This window comes from Pezoporus wallicus, unplaced genomic scaffold (genome assembly GCF_028554395.1).
Source record: "Pezoporus wallicus isolate ANWC-B61680 ecotype Strahan unplaced genomic scaffold, APGP_CSIRO_Pwel_v1 contig_8736, whole genome shotgun sequence".
NCBI lineage: Eukaryota > Metazoa > Chordata > Aves > Psittaciformes > Psittacidae > Pezoporus > Pezoporus wallicus.
In genome coordinates, this window is record NW_026637072.1 from 1 (window position 1) to 17,017 (window position 17,017).

The 17,017-nt window shown below is 61.1% G+C and overlaps 3 protein-coding genes across 3 annotated transcripts; 2 read left to right on the plus strand and 1 right to left on the minus strand.

Annotated features, from left to right (window-relative positions):
* Positions 1-3: 3 nt before the first annotated feature.
* MARVELD1 (MARVEL domain containing 1) lies at positions 4-1,419 on the plus strand (the record flags this gene model as incomplete). Its single annotated transcript, XM_057403122.1, has 1 exon — positions 4-1,419. A coding segment is annotated over one exon (483 nt), but the record flags the coding sequence as incomplete, so codon positions are not given.
* A 2,945-nt stretch (positions 1,420-4,364) lies between these two features.
* Positions 4,365-9,356, plus strand: ZFYVE27 (zinc finger FYVE-type containing 27). Its single transcript, XM_057403094.1, has 11 exons — positions 4,365-4,588; positions 4,662-4,732; positions 4,803-4,989; positions 5,124-5,219; positions 5,410-5,522; positions 6,078-6,208; positions 6,568-6,639; positions 7,010-7,154; positions 7,440-7,486; positions 8,306-8,387; positions 8,594-9,356. The coding sequence occupies exons 1-11, from the start codon at positions 4,365-4,367 to the stop codon at positions 8,656-8,658; spliced, it is 1,233 nt and encodes a 410-aa protein (XP_057259077.1). The 3' UTR covers positions 8,659-9,356.
* Positions 9,357-11,561: 2,205 nt separating this feature from the next.
* Positions 11,562-14,550, minus strand: SFRP5 (secreted frizzled related protein 5). Its single transcript, XM_057403084.1, has 3 exons — positions 13,932-14,550; positions 13,054-13,131; positions 11,562-12,648 (listed from the first exon to the last, which is right to left on the minus strand). Exons 1-3 carry the CDS (start codon positions 14,461-14,463, stop codon positions 12,308-12,310), a joined length of 951 nt encoding a protein of 316 aa, XP_057259067.1. The 5' UTR covers positions 14,464-14,550; the 3' UTR covers positions 11,562-12,307.
* Positions 14,551-17,017: the final 2,467 nt, after the last annotated feature.

Genomic DNA, 17,017 nt, shown 5'->3' on the forward strand with positions numbered 1-17,017 from the left:
CCGCTGGCCCGAGGCTCGCTCAGCCTCCACCGCGCCTACCTGCGGAGCCCGCTGGGCCTGCTGCGTCTCGGGCAGCTGGCGCTGGGCGCTGCCTTCTGGGTGACGGTGGCGGCTCACAAGTACGAGGGGGCGGCCCACTTCGCACTCTTCGCCGCCGTCCTGGTCTGGCTCCTCACCCTGGCCCTCTTCGGGCTGAGCCTGCTGGGGCGCTGGACCCTGGTGCCCTGGCTGGGCTCCCGCTGGCTCCTCACCAACCTGGTGCACGACCTGGCGCTGGGAGTGGGGCTCTACGCGGCTGCCACCGGCATAATGGGCTACAAGGCTGGGCGGAAAAGCTACTGCAACCTGCCGGGCTACAGCCAGCATTGCCTCTACGGTGCCTACCTGAGTGCCTCTGTCTGCGGGGGCATCGCCGCCTGCCTGTACCTCTTCTCTGGGCTCTACTGCCTGTCACGACGCTGCCGGGATGAGCGCGACATCATCTGAGACCCCACAGCACTCTCCTTCTCCTCGCCTGCGGATGGAGCGCAGCACCCCTCTGGGACAAAGTGACCCTGATGCCCCATCCCCTCCTAGCTGACTGCACCGTGCTTCCTCCGGAGATTCCTGCACAGACGGGTGGACAGACAGAGGCCTTCCCCAAGCATGGCTTCTCCTGCATCACACCAAGACAATGTGGAGCTCCAGCCACTGCACAGGCCCCTCTCCCAGCCCTGGACAGATGTTGGCTATTGCAAGTGGAACGACCCAAGTGGAGAGTCCCTCAGAAGGACACCAGTTTCTGGGAGCACTCCAGGGCCCCTGCCCAACTCCCCTGCCCCCAGCCTTACAGATGCTGCATGCTCAGGTGGGTGCTGACCTATCCCTGGGGCAGAAGGGACTGGCCTGGGGGCGCTGGGCAGGGGGCAGTGGTGTGTAGTGGGATTGGGTAGGTAGACCTGCCTCCTATACAGCCTTCCAGCAGCCCCTTCTCACCATTCCCAACTGCACGGCGCCTCTGCAATTCTCCAATGGAGGCTCTGATCTCGGCTTCCCCAGCCCGGGCCCCTCCTCCTGTCTGGCCTGGACATGTCTCCCGTCTTGCTAGAGCCCCGCGGGGTTCAGCCCATCCTGCTCTGCACTCGGGGGGTGTGGAGACACCCAGGTCCTGCGCAGCCTGACCCACTGTCACCCCAGAGCCTCGACACACTGTCCTGCTTGGGGCTGAGCCCGCACAGGACAGCACGGCCTCCATCACTGCGGGGTGAGGGGAAGGGTGAGCAAGGCCATTGCCTGGTCCAGCCCTGGGGTTCATACTGCCCCAGGATGGGGATGGATGCCCCTGGGGTTGAAGGGAGCAGGGCAGAGGGTCGTTCTCTCCCCCTGCCCTCCTGCAGTGAGGTTCATGGCTCTGAGCCACCAGGGCCCAGCTGCTCCAAACAGGACAGGCACAGCCTCACCAGCGGCACTCAAGACTGGCCTGCAGCCCTGCCAGGCTCCCCACTTGGTTTATCATTCCAGAAAACTCCTCTTGGGACAATCTGGCTCCATTTTGGGCCCTGAACTGCCTGGAGACCATGGCGAGGAAGAGGAGCAGGGTGAGCACAGCAGCATGGCAGCACTGGACTGCCGCCGGCACTGTGGCTGCGGGTGAGCTGGGGCTGGGCACTGTGGGGGCACGGCCTGCCCTGGGCAACAGAAGAGGATGCCAGCAGCAGGCCAGCCCAGCCCTGGATCAGCCTCCGCAGCCCACTGGGTGCCAAGCCCTGAGGAGGCCCTGTGGGGTTGGCTGGAGTGATGGGCAGCCAGAGACTGGGAACTTCTGGAGGACCAGCACACTGAGGCTGCCCTGCCATAAGCCCTCCTCACCCTGCCTGGGGGCAGGTCCTCTCTGTTGCTCCTGGTGTGAGGGATGATCTGCCCCAGTCTCTTCATAGGTTGAGATCGGTGGGATGGGTGTTCCTTACAGTCGGTTCCCTGGCCACACTCTGGGTGTTGTCTGGGGCTCCCTGGTGCCTTTTCTGGAGTGGAGAGCAGCAGTTGTGATCCTCCTGGGGCTTGGGAGTGTCTGGGGTTGGTGCTGGGTCACCACTTCCATCATGAGGGGCTGTCCCAGCTGATCCACGCTCATGCTGGGGGCTCTGCCAGCCCCCAGGCCATCTGCCCCTTTCCTGGGCAGAATGTTCTGTCCCCTCCCTGTGTCAGGGCCGGTCCCTGACACCTCCTGCCTCTTGTCTGCTCTGGTGCAGCCCCTGGCTCATGCTGCCCAAGGTGTCCAGCAGGGCTTCTGCCACCACAAGTGCCTTTCCCTGCCTGTCACGCCAGCTCTGTCCCCACTCCAGCCCCCTCCGCAGTGCCTACGGATTCACCTTCCAAATAAAGCATCACTGGCGCTCACCAGGTGTCTGGGTCTTTGTGCTGGGGTTGGGATCTGCTGGGGACAGGGTCTGAGCTGAGATTATCCCTGGTTCTGTAGCCCTGTACCGTAGGGCCTCCTGTCTGGAGCCTCTGGTTTAAGCCCAGCCGGTAACTCAGCATCACACAGCCACTAGCTCACTTCCCTTTTTCCCCCCACTCCAGGCAGGATGGGGAGGAGCATCAAAAGAATGTAAACCCCATGGGCTGAGATAAGAACAGTCCAGTAACAAAAGCATAATACAAAACTACTACTACTAATGAGAAGGGAAATAATAATAATGATAAGGGAAATGATAACGGGAGAAAATATAAAACTAAAAATGGAAAGGAAAAAACACAACAAACGCAAGTGGTGCCCAATACCATTGCTCACCAATGCCAACCCGACCCCAGCAGTGATCCTGGCCTTCAGGGTAACTGCCCCCAGTTTATATACTGGGCATGACGTGCTGTGGTATGGAATACCTCTTTGGTTAGTTTGGGTCAGGTGTTCTGTCTCTGCTTCCTCCTGGCTTTCCGTGCCCCTCCTCCCTGGCAGAGCATGAGACTGAGAAAGTCCTTAACTGGGGTAAGCATTACTTAGCAACAACTAAAACAGGTGTTATCAGAGCTGTTCTCTGACTAAAACCAAACCACAGCACTGCACCAGCTACTGAGGAGGAGAAAAAGAACTGTTACAGCTGAACCCAGGACGTGGTCAACACATCCTGGTGTACGCTGGGGTCACTGGCAAGATCCCTGGTGCTGAGCCACTCCTCCAGATAGAGAGCTTAAACTTCCCCCTTGAAGACAGGGGCTGTTCCCTGCCCCCTCCAGAGACAGGGCACAGCTTGGTCCTCAAATGGGTGCTGAGTGCAGGCGCTGAGTGTGGCTGCAGGGACACAGTGGGGGCAGGATGGCGCTGCGTTCCTATGGGCTTTGTCACTCCAGACTAAAAGGGCTCTCTGTTCCAGGGCTGGGGCACTGCTGGGCAGTCGTGCCCCCACTGCTGGGGCCCTGGAGAGCTGGGGGTGGGCTGGGGGGCAGCTCCTGGGGCTGTCTCCAGCCCTGGGCTGCACTTTTGCGATGGGGACGAGCCTTGTACCTCTACCTGCAGATGGGGTGTCACCGGCACAGGTAACATGTCCTGTGCTGTACTCATAGCCCAACAACTGGCATAGGGTTAACAAGGTTGCATGAATTATTATGGGACGGCTTCCCCCCTTTTGCACAGTATGCAGCTCAGGGTCCCCAGAGCACCCCTGGGAGTCAGCAGCCCTGCCCTCCTGCAAGCACCCGGCAGGATGCCTGTGGTGCCTGCGGTGGTGGGAGCAGGACCTGCGGCTATGCCTTGCTCTGCAGAACAGTGCCAGGGTAGCCAGGGCTGGGCCACTCTGGGGTCATGTAAGGGCAGTAGATGAGCTGCCAGCCACGCTTATGGGCCTGGGGGTAACCTCCCATTCCCTCCCAAGTGCCAGTGTGGGGACAATCTCTGGTCTCTCCCCGTAGAGAGGTTCCCAGCAATGGAGCCCACGGGGACAAAACCACAGCTCCCTGCACGGCTGAGGGCAGGCCTTGCCGAGACCCAGCCTGGGACTGAGCCCTGGACCGGGAGCTGACCCCCATCAGGACGAGGCCTGAGCCCCAGACAGGGAGCAGCGCTCAGCCCTAGACTGGGACCGGACCAGCCCCGGATCGGCGCCAGGCTGGGGCCTCGATCAGCCGCGAGACCGTCCCCGCCAAAGCCGGCGCCCGCTCGGGCCGCACTCCCCTCCCTCTCCCTCTCCCTCTCCCTCTCCCTCTCCCCTCCCCTCCCGCCGCTTCCGGGACCGGAGCCTCTTCCGTCGCTGCTCTCGCGCCGGGGCGGGGTTTCTGTCCGCGCGTTCTATCCCGGCTCTTCTGGTTGGCGGTGTGCGAGCGCCGCGGCTGACGTCATGGCGCACCTGGCCTTCTCGCGGAAGCGGCGGGTAGCGTAGGGCGATCCCGGCATGCAGGCGGGGGAGCGGGACGGGGCGGCGGGCAGCCCCGAGGGGGCGGCGGCGGCGGCGGCGGCGGCGGCGGGCGGGGATGCCCCCCTGGAGCTGCCGTCACCGCCGCCCAAGGCCGCAGCCTCTGCTTTCGACCTGCTGGAGCTGGTGCGGAGCTACCGGCGGTTGGAGCTCTACCTGGAGCCGCTGCGGGACGCCGCCGAGGGCGTGCGCTCCCTCCTCCGGTAGGTGCGGGTTGGGCCGAGACCGAGACCGTCGCCGTGGCCTCAGGTCCCTCACTCTCCGTCTTCCCCGCAGGTGGCAGCGGCCCCTGTGCTCCCTCCTCGTCTGCCTCGGCCTCAACTTCCTCCTGCTGACCCTCGGCAAAGGTGCGTGTGCGGGGACAGGGCCGGTTCCCTGCCCGGAGTCCCCGGGCTGACGCTGTCCCTCCTCTTCCAGCCGCCTGGTACTCGGTGCTGGCGCTGCTGGTGGTTGTGCCGGCGCTGCTGGGCTACCTGCAGGAGACGTGCCGGGCCCAGCCCTCGGAGCCGGAGCTGGTGCGCAGGAGGTACCACAGCGTGCGACGAGAGGACCTGCGCAAGGTGCAGCTCTCAAAGCAGGAGGCCATCGCCCAGGTCAAGAGCTTGTGAGTCTCTGGGGCCCCTGCAGCCAGGAGGGCTTCTGAGGGTCTGGGTTCACACCAGCCTGGCCACTGTGAGGTGTGGGGGAGCCAGGGTGTGTGTTTGTGGGGCTTTTTTGTGACTGAGGTCTCATTTGCAGCCTGATCCAGCTGGAGGGGTTCCTGAGCGGGATGTGCTGCAGCTGCGAGGCAGTGTACCGTGTACTGTATTGGGAGAACCCCACTGTCTCTTCCCAGTGAGTACTGTGGGTCAGGCATCCTGTGGTGAGGTCAGTGGGGAGAGAGGCACAGCCAGGCCTGTGGAACTGCATTTGATGTGTTTGGTACTTGGACAGAGGCTGTGGAGATCCAGATGAAGGAAGGGGGGCCTGTGCTGTGGTGTGATTTGCCTTGTCTTGACTGCAGTGTTCTCCTGCTCCTTCTCAGATTTTATGGGGCACTGCTGGGCACTGTCTGTGTCCTTTACCTGCTGCCCCTCTGCTGGGTCCTGGCCATCCTCAACAGCACCCTTTTCCTGGGCAACACCCAGTTCTACCAAGGTAAGAGACTTCCCTGGAGCTGGCCTGTGTGGGATGGGTTGGAGAAAGGCCCTCTGAAGCCAGGTGAGAGCCTCTCCTGGTGTGTGTCCTGGCCTGGGTGCTGTTTTCTGCTCTTCTCTATGCTGTGGCAAACTAGGGCTGACAACACAACTTGTACGTGAGCATTGGCATCCCTCTTGATCCTGACCCTGCTCTGCAGGACACGAAATACACTGCCATAGGCACTGAGAGTATGACACTGTCCTGAAAATGCGCTGTCAGAGCAGAGGAGAGCTGAAGGTGCTCCCTGTTCTGTAGCACATGCTGGAGTGAGATCTCTGACTAAGGCCGCTGCTGTTCCTTATCCTGAGCTGGGGCAGATAGTGTGGCAGTTTCTTGCTGCCCGAACTTTGATGTGTGAGCAGAGGAGGGCTCAGGATACCTGATAAGTGAAGGCTGTGTATGCCACTGTCCCATATTGAGCCCTGGAGATTGGCTCTTGCAGCTGGCTTTTGTGCAGTGGAGCTGGAAGATGGGAAGTGCCACCCCAATCCAGCTGCATTCCCCTCTTATCAGTGATACTGGAGCTCAGGGCCTCGATTGAGCAGTGTGTGGGAGCCAAACCCCTTGAGAGCATTCCAGAGCCTGCTGAGCCCCTGCCTGCTGCTGCCCCCCTGGACCAGACCCCCACACCCACCAGCACAGAGGTGAGTTAGGGGCAGGGCTGTCCCCTGTGGAGTGGGAGTTGAAGGTCACCTTTTGGTCTGACTGTGCCTGTGTCCCTATACCCTCAAACTGCTTCCAGCTGCCAGCTTTGGTGATGGAAGCCTGTGAGCTCCTCCTGAGTTGCTGGGGCAACTGCACTGGGGGCTTGGCTCAGTTGTTTTGCTGCATGTGAGGATGCCGTCTGGGGAGGCAGGGGCTCACTTCACCTTCTGGGACTCATGTCTTCTCATGGGGCTCATGAGGGGCTGGTCCTTTGTCCTGGAACCCACTGCAGAAGTCTGAGTCCTCCTTTGGAAAGGGGTGGGGGTACAGCAGGATGAACTCTGTGAATCTCTTGCAGGACCTTACCCCTGGCAGTGTGGAGGAGGCGGAGGAGGCAGAGCCTGATGAAGAGTTCAAAGATGCTATCGAGGTTTGAGGCTGGTGGGATTGGGCTCTGCCTGTAGGGCCACTGGGGTGGGAAGGGATGAGAGCCTTGGTGGGCAAGCTGGGTGCTCGAGGAGGGTGGCTGTGGGGCTGGATGCCTCTGACTCAGTCTGTACTGCCTCTCCTCTATCCCATGCTGCGGGAAAAGGAGAACCAGCTACTGGTCATGGTGAGTACTGCCATGCCAAGTCATGCTGGAGCAGCTGGCAGCCTTTGCCTGGTTTGCTGGTGGCTTGTGGGGATGACATATGGAGCATCCTGCCTGTTGGGTGCCCATCTCTGGGCTGGGCCACCCTGCAGCCCACAAGCATGCTCACAGCCACCCCTCCACTCTCAGCTGGTTCTGCTCTCTGCAGGAGGATGATGAGAGCTCTCAGTGCTCAGCAGATTTTGACCTCAGCCTCCCAGACAACGGTTTTATGAGCAAAAACGAGGTGATCCGCAGCAAAGTGTCGCGCCTCACCGAGCGCCTGCGCAAGCGCTACCCCAGCAACAACTTTGGTAAGGCTCAGGGGAGCTCAGCATTGCAGGGGTTATGCTGCAGTGGTGAGCACTGCATTGGGAATGGACAGAGTGGGGATGTACCTGCTAAGGCTGTGTTGACACCTTCAGTGACCTCCCTTCTCCATGGGGAGGATATTTCCAGGCTTCCTAGGAGGGGCAAAGATGGGAAGGTGCAGCAATATTACCTCTAAGCTGAGGCTTTACAACAGCCATGGGTGTTCCTGTAGCTCTCATGGTCCTAGGCAGCAGAGCCCTGTCTGATCTCCGCTTCATTTCTTCCAGGGAGCTGCACTGGCTGTGGAGCCACCTTCTCTGTGCTCAAGAAGAGGGTGAGTCTGCCAGCTTGCTGCCTGCCTCTGGGGTAGAGGTGTTGTGTGTGCCTGGCTCACCCTGGCTTTCTCTGGCAGCTCAGGTGGTTGACCTCAATCACAGCTCAGCAGCAGATGACCTCAGCTAAATGCTGGGTGTTGTTGCATGCCTAAGGGTGACAGGGATCCCTTGTGCTGTGGAGTCTTTTATCCATTTGTTCCTTTGGAAGCTGCCTCGGGCTAAACCTGTGTGTACTGTAGTAGAAGGCACTTGCTCTGTCCTCCTGTTTAACCTGTTTCCTCTGGCTTGAGAGCTTCCCAATGAAGCAGAGCATGGGTCTGTTTGTGGGAATTAGAGGAGCAAAGCCCACCCCTTTTATCTTAATCCTAGGTGTGATGCTTGGCACACAGTCCCCTGGGCAGTTCTGGGGAGGGGGTATCTCTTGTCCCCTCTAGACTGGCACTGATGTCTTCCTGCTGCCTCCCCTTACTCCTGGGTCTGAAATGGCTGGCACTCTGGAGCTTGCATCCCTCCAGGATTACAGCATAGGAAGTGATGTAGTGTCCTTAAACCTCCTGGAGCCTGTGCTCTCTCAGGATGGACACAGGCTGCCTGTGATGTTAGAGCACACTTGAATGCAGATCCAGCACATGAGGTCTGGGTGGTTTGTACAGGTGGTGTTGGCAGATGACTCCTCTGCTGTTGCTGTTGAGGCTCAGGGCTTGCACCCACTCCCCTTCAGCAGGGAATGCTGTTTAGCAGTGCTCCAGCACTGAAGTTTGCCAAGGAGGGCTGGGAATGGGCTTAGAATAGTGTCTCACCCCCATCTCTCTCCACAGCGGAGCTGCAGTAACTGTGGGAACAGCTTCTGCTCCAGGTGTTGTTCCTTCAAAGTTCCCAAGGCTGTGATGGGAGCCACAGGTGAGTGGACAGTGGAGGAGGGCAGAGCTCTCTCTGCTGCAGGGGTTTGCCCCAGCTCTGGTGGGACAGGACCTGTTCAGTGCTGCTTGGCTCAGGACAGAGTGGTGAATGGTTTGCCAGCTCTTGGAGCAGCTCTGAGAGTTGCTTGGGAGTGGGGAAGCCTGAGGGGGAAGGGGAGCATCTCTGACACCTCCTTTCCTTTGCAGCTCCAGAGGCTCAGAGGGAGACGGTGTTTGTGTGTGCTCTGTGCAACCAGGTGCTCATCAAGTGACTGCACCAACGCCAGCCAGCTCCTGAGTCCTGCGCTGCCTGATGCCGGGCTACTTGGTTCCCAGCGTGGCATCACCCTGCCAGAGGCTGCCTGTGTCCACTCCTGCCTGTACCAGCTGGGGGCAGACCAGACCTCCTTGCCACGCAGCATGTGCTGCACCAGCTGCCTCTCTGTGGCAGAGAGGCTGTGCCCCATCCCCATGACTGACCCATGGCAGCTGCTCCAGGCCCTGGCACTTGCTGTGCCCTTCCACGTGCTTGTCAGGCCCTGTGGCCTGGCTCAGTGATGGATGAGCCATCCTTCCCACTTTTGGTCCTAAGTGGGGCAGAATAACCTCAGGGCTCTGTCCCTACCTTTCCCAGCACGGTGCTAGGTGACTGTATTTTAGGGATCAAGTTGGATTTCTGCATTCATTTAGGATGTGGTCTTTGGTCCTGGCTCTGCTCAGCTCCTGCTAGTTACTCCTGTGCTGCTTGGCCTCACTGCCTGCAGGTTTAATCTTTTCTCCCCCAATGTTTGGCTGTAGAGTAGAGGAGGCAAGAAGGTAAGTTTTGGCTGGGCACTGTGGCCCTGTCTCCAGGTGCAGCATCAGAGGAAGCACAAGTTGCTGCTCTGTGCACATACTGACTGCTGCTTTCTACTACAGATTAATATATAGGTGTGTATATAGACAGTGACCAATAAATCTCTTGCCCTCAGCTGGCTCTTGTCTTGGTCACCCTGGCAACTGTGCCCTTGGAAGATGGTCATGGAGAAGAAATGTGTCTCTGCCACTAGCTCCCATTGCTTACAGGGGTTTCCATCTCCTGTCAGGCTGTGGCCTTGTTTGCCCCTGCTCTGTGCTGTGTGCAGCTGCCCCTCTGTGGCTGTGCCAGGGAGCAGCGAGGCTCTGGCCGGAGCTGTTGTGTTTCCTCTCTGCCTCCCACAGCTGCTCCTTCCCCTGCCCTACCCAGGCGGTGGTCCGGGCAGCTGCCTGCACACACAAGGGTGACCTTTCCCTGCGTGAACAGCAACGCTCCCAGCTATCCCAGGAATGTGACCCTGGCTGCTGTGCAGCTGGGAATGGCCATGGCCTGGGTCCCTGCCAGCCAGCTGCAGCTCCCCCCAGCTGGGGGGTCTGGGGTGGCCGGAGCTCTTGGGCTGGCAGTGGCCAGTGCCCACCAGGCTGTGACAGTCACCAGCTCCCTGCCAGTGTGGGAGCTCACATGGGGCAGCCTGAGCTGTCCCCTCAGGCGTGGGCTCATAAACCTCTTCCTCAAGCTGTGCCCCATAGAAATATGGGGAAAAGCTGGACTTGGCAGTGATGATGAGGGTGTCAGAGTTCTGCTGGGAATGCTCCAAGGCCAGGGTGTGCAGGGGAGCTGGCATGTAGAGAGCCCAGCAGTTACTGGGGCAGCAGTGGAACAGCCGTAATGGTGTGGAGGGGGCTGTGAAGCGCCCGAGAGCTGTGGGGTTGTGTTTGTCAGTGCGGGTTTATATGCAGTGGGGTGAGTACTGGTCCGTGGGGGGTGGAGGGGGTGGTGGTGGTGAGCTGTAGAGCTCAGACAGCCGATGGTAGAAGGCAGAGAGAAGTTACTTGTCCTAGAGAAAACAGAGTGAGGAGCACGATGATCTGTGTGTGTCTGAACACTCCCTGGAAAGATGCTAATGACAGGAATACAGAGGGCTACAGATAAAGCTGAGCTGTGGGAGATGGGGTTTGTTTGTGCACTCTAAGTTATGCAGTAAAATGACGTAATTGAGGATGTTTACCCCTGTGGCAGCCTCGCTCTAAACATACCTTCTAGCAACATCTGGGCTTTTCCCTATTTATTTTCCACATTGGGAAAAATGACCGCCTGCCTCTGTGTGAGGCTGTGTCGGGGCTGGCTGTCCTCTGTCCCTTGCTCTGTGCAGGTCAGGGGCATGTCCCCCTGCCTGGAGCAGAATGTGAGTGGCCTTTGCTGCTGGAGGGAGTGGCCAGTAGGGCCAAGGCCATACCCAAGGGGTACAGAAGGAGCTGGGATTACCCTGGCATGGGGTAGGTGCTCAGTGGCCTTGTCAGGGTGGGCACAGATATCCCATAGCCTCAGTTCCTCTCTTGTCCCTGGAGGCTCCCCTGCAGTGGGGCCAGTTCTGGTGTGAAGCCGCAGTGTCAGGCAGCCAGGTTTGGGTAAATATCCTGTGGCCACCTTCGTGCCTCCCTCACTCCCTGGATGCGAGAACGCGCTGGGTAAACAGGGCTGCAGTGGGACTGGGGTGAGGGGCAGAGGCAGCCCCTGTTCTCGGGCTCAGGGAGCTGAGCTGAGGGGCAGCATCTGTCTGCCATCAGAGGGGTCAGGGTGAGCAATGCCCTGGTTCCTGTGCTGCTGGTGCAGGCTGTGGCCCCAGGGAGCCCTTTGGGAGGATGCTGGAGCTGTGGGTGGGAGGTCTGGCAGCAGACAGGGCTCTCAGGTGGTACCCAGGTGGGATGTCCAGGGAGGGACTGCCCAGGCTGGGGTCTGCCTCCACCTGTGTTCAGTGCCAGGCTTCTCACATGTACCTCCAGCTCCCAGCCCACAGATCTATCCCCCAGGGTGACAGAGGGATAAAACTCTTCTGTGAAAACCCTCAGATCCGGCTGTGGGGCTCCATCAGCAGTGATGCCCCTGTCATCTGTATCCCCGCCACCCTTCTCACCTTGCCACCCTCCCAGGCTCCCTGACGTGGCAGGATGCCTGAGTCCCCAGCAATGCCTGTGACTACTGGAAACCTCATTCCTTGGCTTGGCTGAGCTGCCCAGCCTTGGGCTATGGGCTAGCACTGGTGCCCAGGGTACCCTCCTGCCCCACTCAGTGGGCAGCATCTGGAGCTCCCTCCCATCCTTTCTGGGGTCCTCGAGGGAGCCCCAGTAGGTGATTGCCCATGAACCACAGGACACAAGCTTTTCTGACATGGAATAATTTACTGTGGTGTGGATGGGCAAGGGGTGCCTGGGCTAGGTTTTGGTAGGGATGTGGGTGAGGGATGCAGCAGGAGGGGTCTGGGGGGCTTGGAAGTGGACCCCCTCACATGCTCAATGAGCCATGTGGGATGGACAGGGTGGGGGAGCCCAGGTAGGAGCCCTGCTGTTCCAGGCACTTGGTCTCTGGGGACAGTGGAGCAGGAGGGACCTGTCTCAGCTGGAGTGTGTCCCTGCGAAGGTGGGATAATCCAGGGCTGGGGTGTGGGCTCAGTATGAGGGCATGGGATGCTTTGGTGGGCTGGAGTTTTGGGGCATGTCATCAGGGAGCTGGGCAGGGGCCACAGGAGCAGCCAAGAGGGCCAAGCAGGTATCTTGAGTGCAGGCAAGAGCCCCTGGGGTGCCTGGCAGGGGGTTTGGAAGTAGCCAAGTGTCTGTGGTGCAAACCAGGGCTCACAAGCGTGCAGAGCAAGGGCCCTGGGTGCAGTCTCAGCTCCTGCCTGTGGGCAGGGGTCCTGGGAGCAGAACAGGGGCCTCAGGAGGGAGCAGGGTTCCTGGCTGTGGATTGAGGCTCCCACATATGCAAGTAGGAATCCTTGCGGCATGGAGCAGGGTCCCGGGGCACAGCCAAGGGGCTGAGGGGAGCAGAGCAGGGGCCCTTGGGTACAACCAGGGGTGCAGCGTGGGGCCAGTGCAGAAGTCCTAGGACAAGGCAGGGTGGGCAGAGCCCTAATGCTGCCCAGCCCCATAGAGCAGGGGATGATAGAGGGGGCACGGGTAGGAGAACATGAACTTGACGGCGAATTTCATCTCCTTGTTGTGCTTCTGCCAGGGGTAGACGGCAAGGAGGAGCAGGCGGCTGCCCACCTTGCGGCCCATCACCAGGAAGCTGCCGCTGAGGCTGTCGAGCTGCGGGCAGGGGCAGGCGCCCGCGTTCCTCATGTGCAGCACCATCTTCTTGGTGTCCTTGCGCTTGAGCGGGCCCAGCTTCAGCACCTTCTTCTTCTGAGCAGCCACCAGCCGCCGCTCCCCGTTCTCCTCTGTCATCTCCTTAATGCGCATCTTTAGCACTGTGTGTGGCACCAGTGGGGCATGGTTGGGGGGGGGGAAGACTGCGGGGCACTAGGATGCTGCCTGGGGGGGTCCAGGCCAGGCGTCTGTGCAGGACTGGGTGCAGCCTGCCCCTGGGGTGGGACCCAGGAGAAGGGTCTCTGGGGAAGTTACTGTGCAGTGAGGGGAAGGGGCTGTTGGGGGTGTTGAGCATAGGACCCCAAAGACCATCCCCCCCCCCCCCCCCCGCTGTCCTCTGTGTTGCACCCATCCCATGCGCACATGGTCCAAGGGGGTCTCCCATGAGGCTGTCCCTGTACAACAGCACCCTCCAGCCAACCCCTTCCTGGGCTGTCAGAACTGGGGGAGGCAGCCCAGCCCTTTGTCTATGGTAGGGGGGGGAGGAAGGGGATCCCAGCACTCACCAAAGTCACTGGAGCACATCTGCTCCATCATGCCATCTGCCTTGTGCTCCATCTCACACTGGGTGCAGATCTTGGACACTGTGGTGAGAAACCAGCCACTGTCACAGCTCCCTGCTGCTGAAGCCGGTCACCTGGACCAGCTCCACAGGGACATTCTGGGGAGCCCCAGCAGCTCCTCTGCTCCCCAGGCAGCTGTGCTGGGCTGATGCAGAGGTCACAGAGCTTTCACTGGCCAGTGTCCCAGCACCCCCCCCCCCCCAGGAGGGAACAGGGCATAGGGACACCATCCTGGTGCTGACACTTTGGGGCACAGCAGCAGTGTGGGGAGCCCCAGCCTGAAGGGTGTCACAGCCCTTATCCTGACCCTGGGCTGTCCTTGGGTGATATTGGGCTGATTCAGGCTGATATGACCCTGGGCTGTCCTTGGGTGATATTCCGTCCCCTGCCTGAGGACACAGCCACCCTCTGACAGCAGCGCGGGGCTGAGACCTGCAGGTGCAGGATGCAGATGCTCATTGCTGCTGGGATGGGATGGAGTGGGAGGAGAGGGATGCAGTTTTGTGGTGGGTCCTCCAGTGGCTTCCACCTCATCCCTTGTTCACCCCCAGAGCTGCTCCCATGGCCACCCTGCTCTCCCCTACCCTGGTGCAGCTCTGTGCAGGCAGTTGTGTGCCTTCATCCCCTGTGCAGCAAGTGGTACCCAGCTAAAGCAGATAATGCTGGTGGTACTGTGCCCATGTGTGCCCTGCTGTGCCCAGTGCTCTGTTTCAAGAGGTGCAGGGATGGGGGTGCATGTGAGTCCCCAGTTGCATGGGAACACGCTCATGGCAGGTGCCCTGCACGCATCCCCATCCCATCACAGTGCCCTTCCTGCTTACCTGGCGGTGGGGTGGCCTTGCTGTTCCCAAACTGGACGGCAATGCAGAGCTCATGGTCGGAGGGGAACTTGCCGCAGTGCAGCATCTCGGGCCAGGGGAAGCCATAGGACTCCATGACAGGGGCACAGGAGTCACGCACCACCTCGCAGAGGGAGCGGCAGGGGTAGACGGGCCGGTCGAGGCAGACGGGGGCGAAGAGGGAGCAGAGGAAGAGCTGGGTGTCGGTGTGGCACTGCTTGGCGAGCAGGGGCACCCAGCTGCTGGCCTGCTGCTTGACCTCAGCCATGGTCTCATGCTCCAGCAGGTTGGGCAGCCGCATGCGCTTGTAACCCACGTCGCGGCAGAGCTGCATGTCGGGAGGGATATCGAGGCACTGCGGCTCCCGCCCGTAGAAGCGCCCGTGGGGCAGGCTCTCTGGCTGCCAGCCGTAGTAGTCGTAGTGCTGCCCGCCGCCCGGAGACCCTGCCAGCCACAGGGCCAGCGCCAGCAGCGCCGAGCCCGGTACCCCCGGGGGGCCGCCTGCCCGCGGCATCGCCGGTGCCTGCCGCGCGGGACCGGGACGGGACGGGAGCGCGGTCGGTGGTTGCCGGCTCCCTTAGCGCCTCCCACACTCGCCGCCCTTTCTAAGGAACCCGGGGAGGCCTCACCGGCAGCCAATCTGCTCCGGCTGCCGGGCTCCCCCGGGGCTGGCCCCCCGGCCCCACGCCAGCCTGCCCGACGGCCACCCCGCTGCCGCTGCTTGCCCTCCCGCCCAGCGGCCCTAGCCCTCCCTCCTCGGGCAGGAGGCGCTGCGTGTCCCTCACATTCCCCCCCCCCGCGGGACCCCCTGCAGTCAACCCCTCAGCTCACCCCGACTCTGTGTGCCCCTGGGGTGATGTCCTCTGGAAGGGCTCGCGTGCCTCATGGGGATGTGCTGTGGGTGCAAGGTGTCCCTGTTATCCACAGCCCCTCTGCCCCTGTCCCGCCTGGCACCCCAGAGGCATGCCCTGGCATAGGGCAAGGGACCCTGTTCCTTCTCTGTGCCCCACCCATTGTCTCTTGGACCCTATGGGGTATGGGTCTGGGGATGCTTGGGATGCAGGGGCTGGAGAAGCAGGTCACCCTGGAGGCTTCATGTTGCAGCACTGGGAGCAGCTGGGGTACCCATGTGCCAGGTGCCATGTGAGGCATCACTGACAAAGAGATGCCATGGGCAGGGGGTCCTTATTCCTTGGTTATTACCATGGTCTGCTGGGCACAGGTGTAGCAGGGGTTACACCTCCCAGCAAAGGGCTTGCACCCAGCCTCTGCTGGTGCCCCAGGCACAGACAGAGCTGGACCCTGAGTGGGGTGAGGGTCCTGCCGGGGCTGCATTCCCCCATCTCCTTGGAGATGGGCTGGGCCGGGGGGTGCAAGGCTTGAGACCCCATTAGAAACTCATTTGTCTGCAGGGGTTATCTGGGGCACCCCTTCCCCTTCCCGCGATCGATGCCCCTGCCTGGGCAACGAGCTCTGGGCCACCTCTGGCCCCTGCCTGCTGGATAAGGCAGCTCTGTTAATGGGCGACAGAGCAAACAGCCCGGTGAAGACAGTGATAGCAGCTGCCCTTTGCCCCGGGCTGGGGGCAGGGGCACTCCCCCCAACCCTGGTGGGATCCATCTGCACTGGGACTGTGCTGGGAACCTCACCCACACAACCTGCGCTTGCCTGCAGCTTGCCCATGCCCTCCGTGCTGGGCTCATGCCTATTACTGCATTGCTCAGTGATGCTTGCTGCCAGCCCGGGAGTGGGCTGAGCTCATCCCACCCCAGCCAAGCCCCGGAGATGGCACCATTAATGTGTAACTGCAGGGGAGCACGATAAGATAGAGCTGCCCTTTATCAGGGCTGCCCGGTAGCAGGAAGGAGGGTGCTGGAAGCATCAGGCTGTCACGGCAGGAGTGAGATTGCCTGGAGATAAATGCCGATAGAAAATAGCTAATCTGTGATGGATGGGCTTGGGCAGGGTGTAATTGCCATGGGAGCTGGGCTGGGAAGGGGCTGGCGAGGCTGAGAGGTGGAGGCAGAGGGAGCCTGCGTGTGTGGGATGGAGCTGCCGGTGTGCAGGATGCCAAACACACCTTGCTCTGTCCCCGCACTGTCCCCACAGCATTGCCAGCACTGCTGCTGTCATGCTTTTGGCCATGGACCAGGTCCTGGCTCTTAGCCTACCCCAGCCACCCTGTGCAGCCCCCAGCAGCTACAGTCTGTCCCAGGAAGGTGCTGGGGTGCTGAGCACCCTGTGCCAGCTGGCACCCCACCAGATGAAGGGATGAAGGTGAGGGGTCTGAGGGGGAGTGAGGGGTTCCCTGCCAGATTGCCTGGCCCCCCCATCTGTAACGATGTTTTCAGTAGAGCCACTGAGTCACCTCCTGGCAGCATGGCCGTGCTGGGGGGAGCAGGGCTGGCCCCAGGAGAGGGATGTTCACCCTCTGCTCCCACCCTGCCATGTGTCCTGGCATACTTGTCCCCAGGCTGAGACTGTGCCTCTGCTCTGAGGGGTTTCTGCTGCACCCCCACTGCTTCCTTAACCCTTTGCCACCGAGGATGGCCCAGGGGAGGTAGGTCTGAGGTGCATGCTTAGGGTGGGGATGGTCAGAGGGTAGCTGGAGCTGGCACCTTTCCCTGTGTCCTTTCTGCGCAGGCTGCTCCAGTGCCCGCATCCCCATCCTGCATCCGCGCAGTCGGCTGGGAGACTGACACTTGTGCCTGTCACTCCGGGGAGCTGGCTGTGTCACCGCCTGTGTCACCTTTCACAGCAGCGAGGCCGGAAGCAGGACCATGGGGGCTGCACCCTCTGCAGTGTGGACCTCGGGGACGGCCAGCCAGGGTGGCATGGTAAGGACATCCGCAGGGGGTGCCCCCTCGCCACTTTGGGCCCTCCCCAGGGATCTGTGCCTGGCTGTAGCCCAGGGCAGATCTGTGCTGCCCCGGCAGCCAGGGGAGATGGAGGCTCCTGGGAAATGAGGCGTTGAGCAGAGCCCTAGCTGGCTGTTTCCATCATGTCCCAGTTCCCTCTCCCACTGCAGCTTTGTGCACTGCCAACCTTGTTTCTGCGGGCAGAGATGC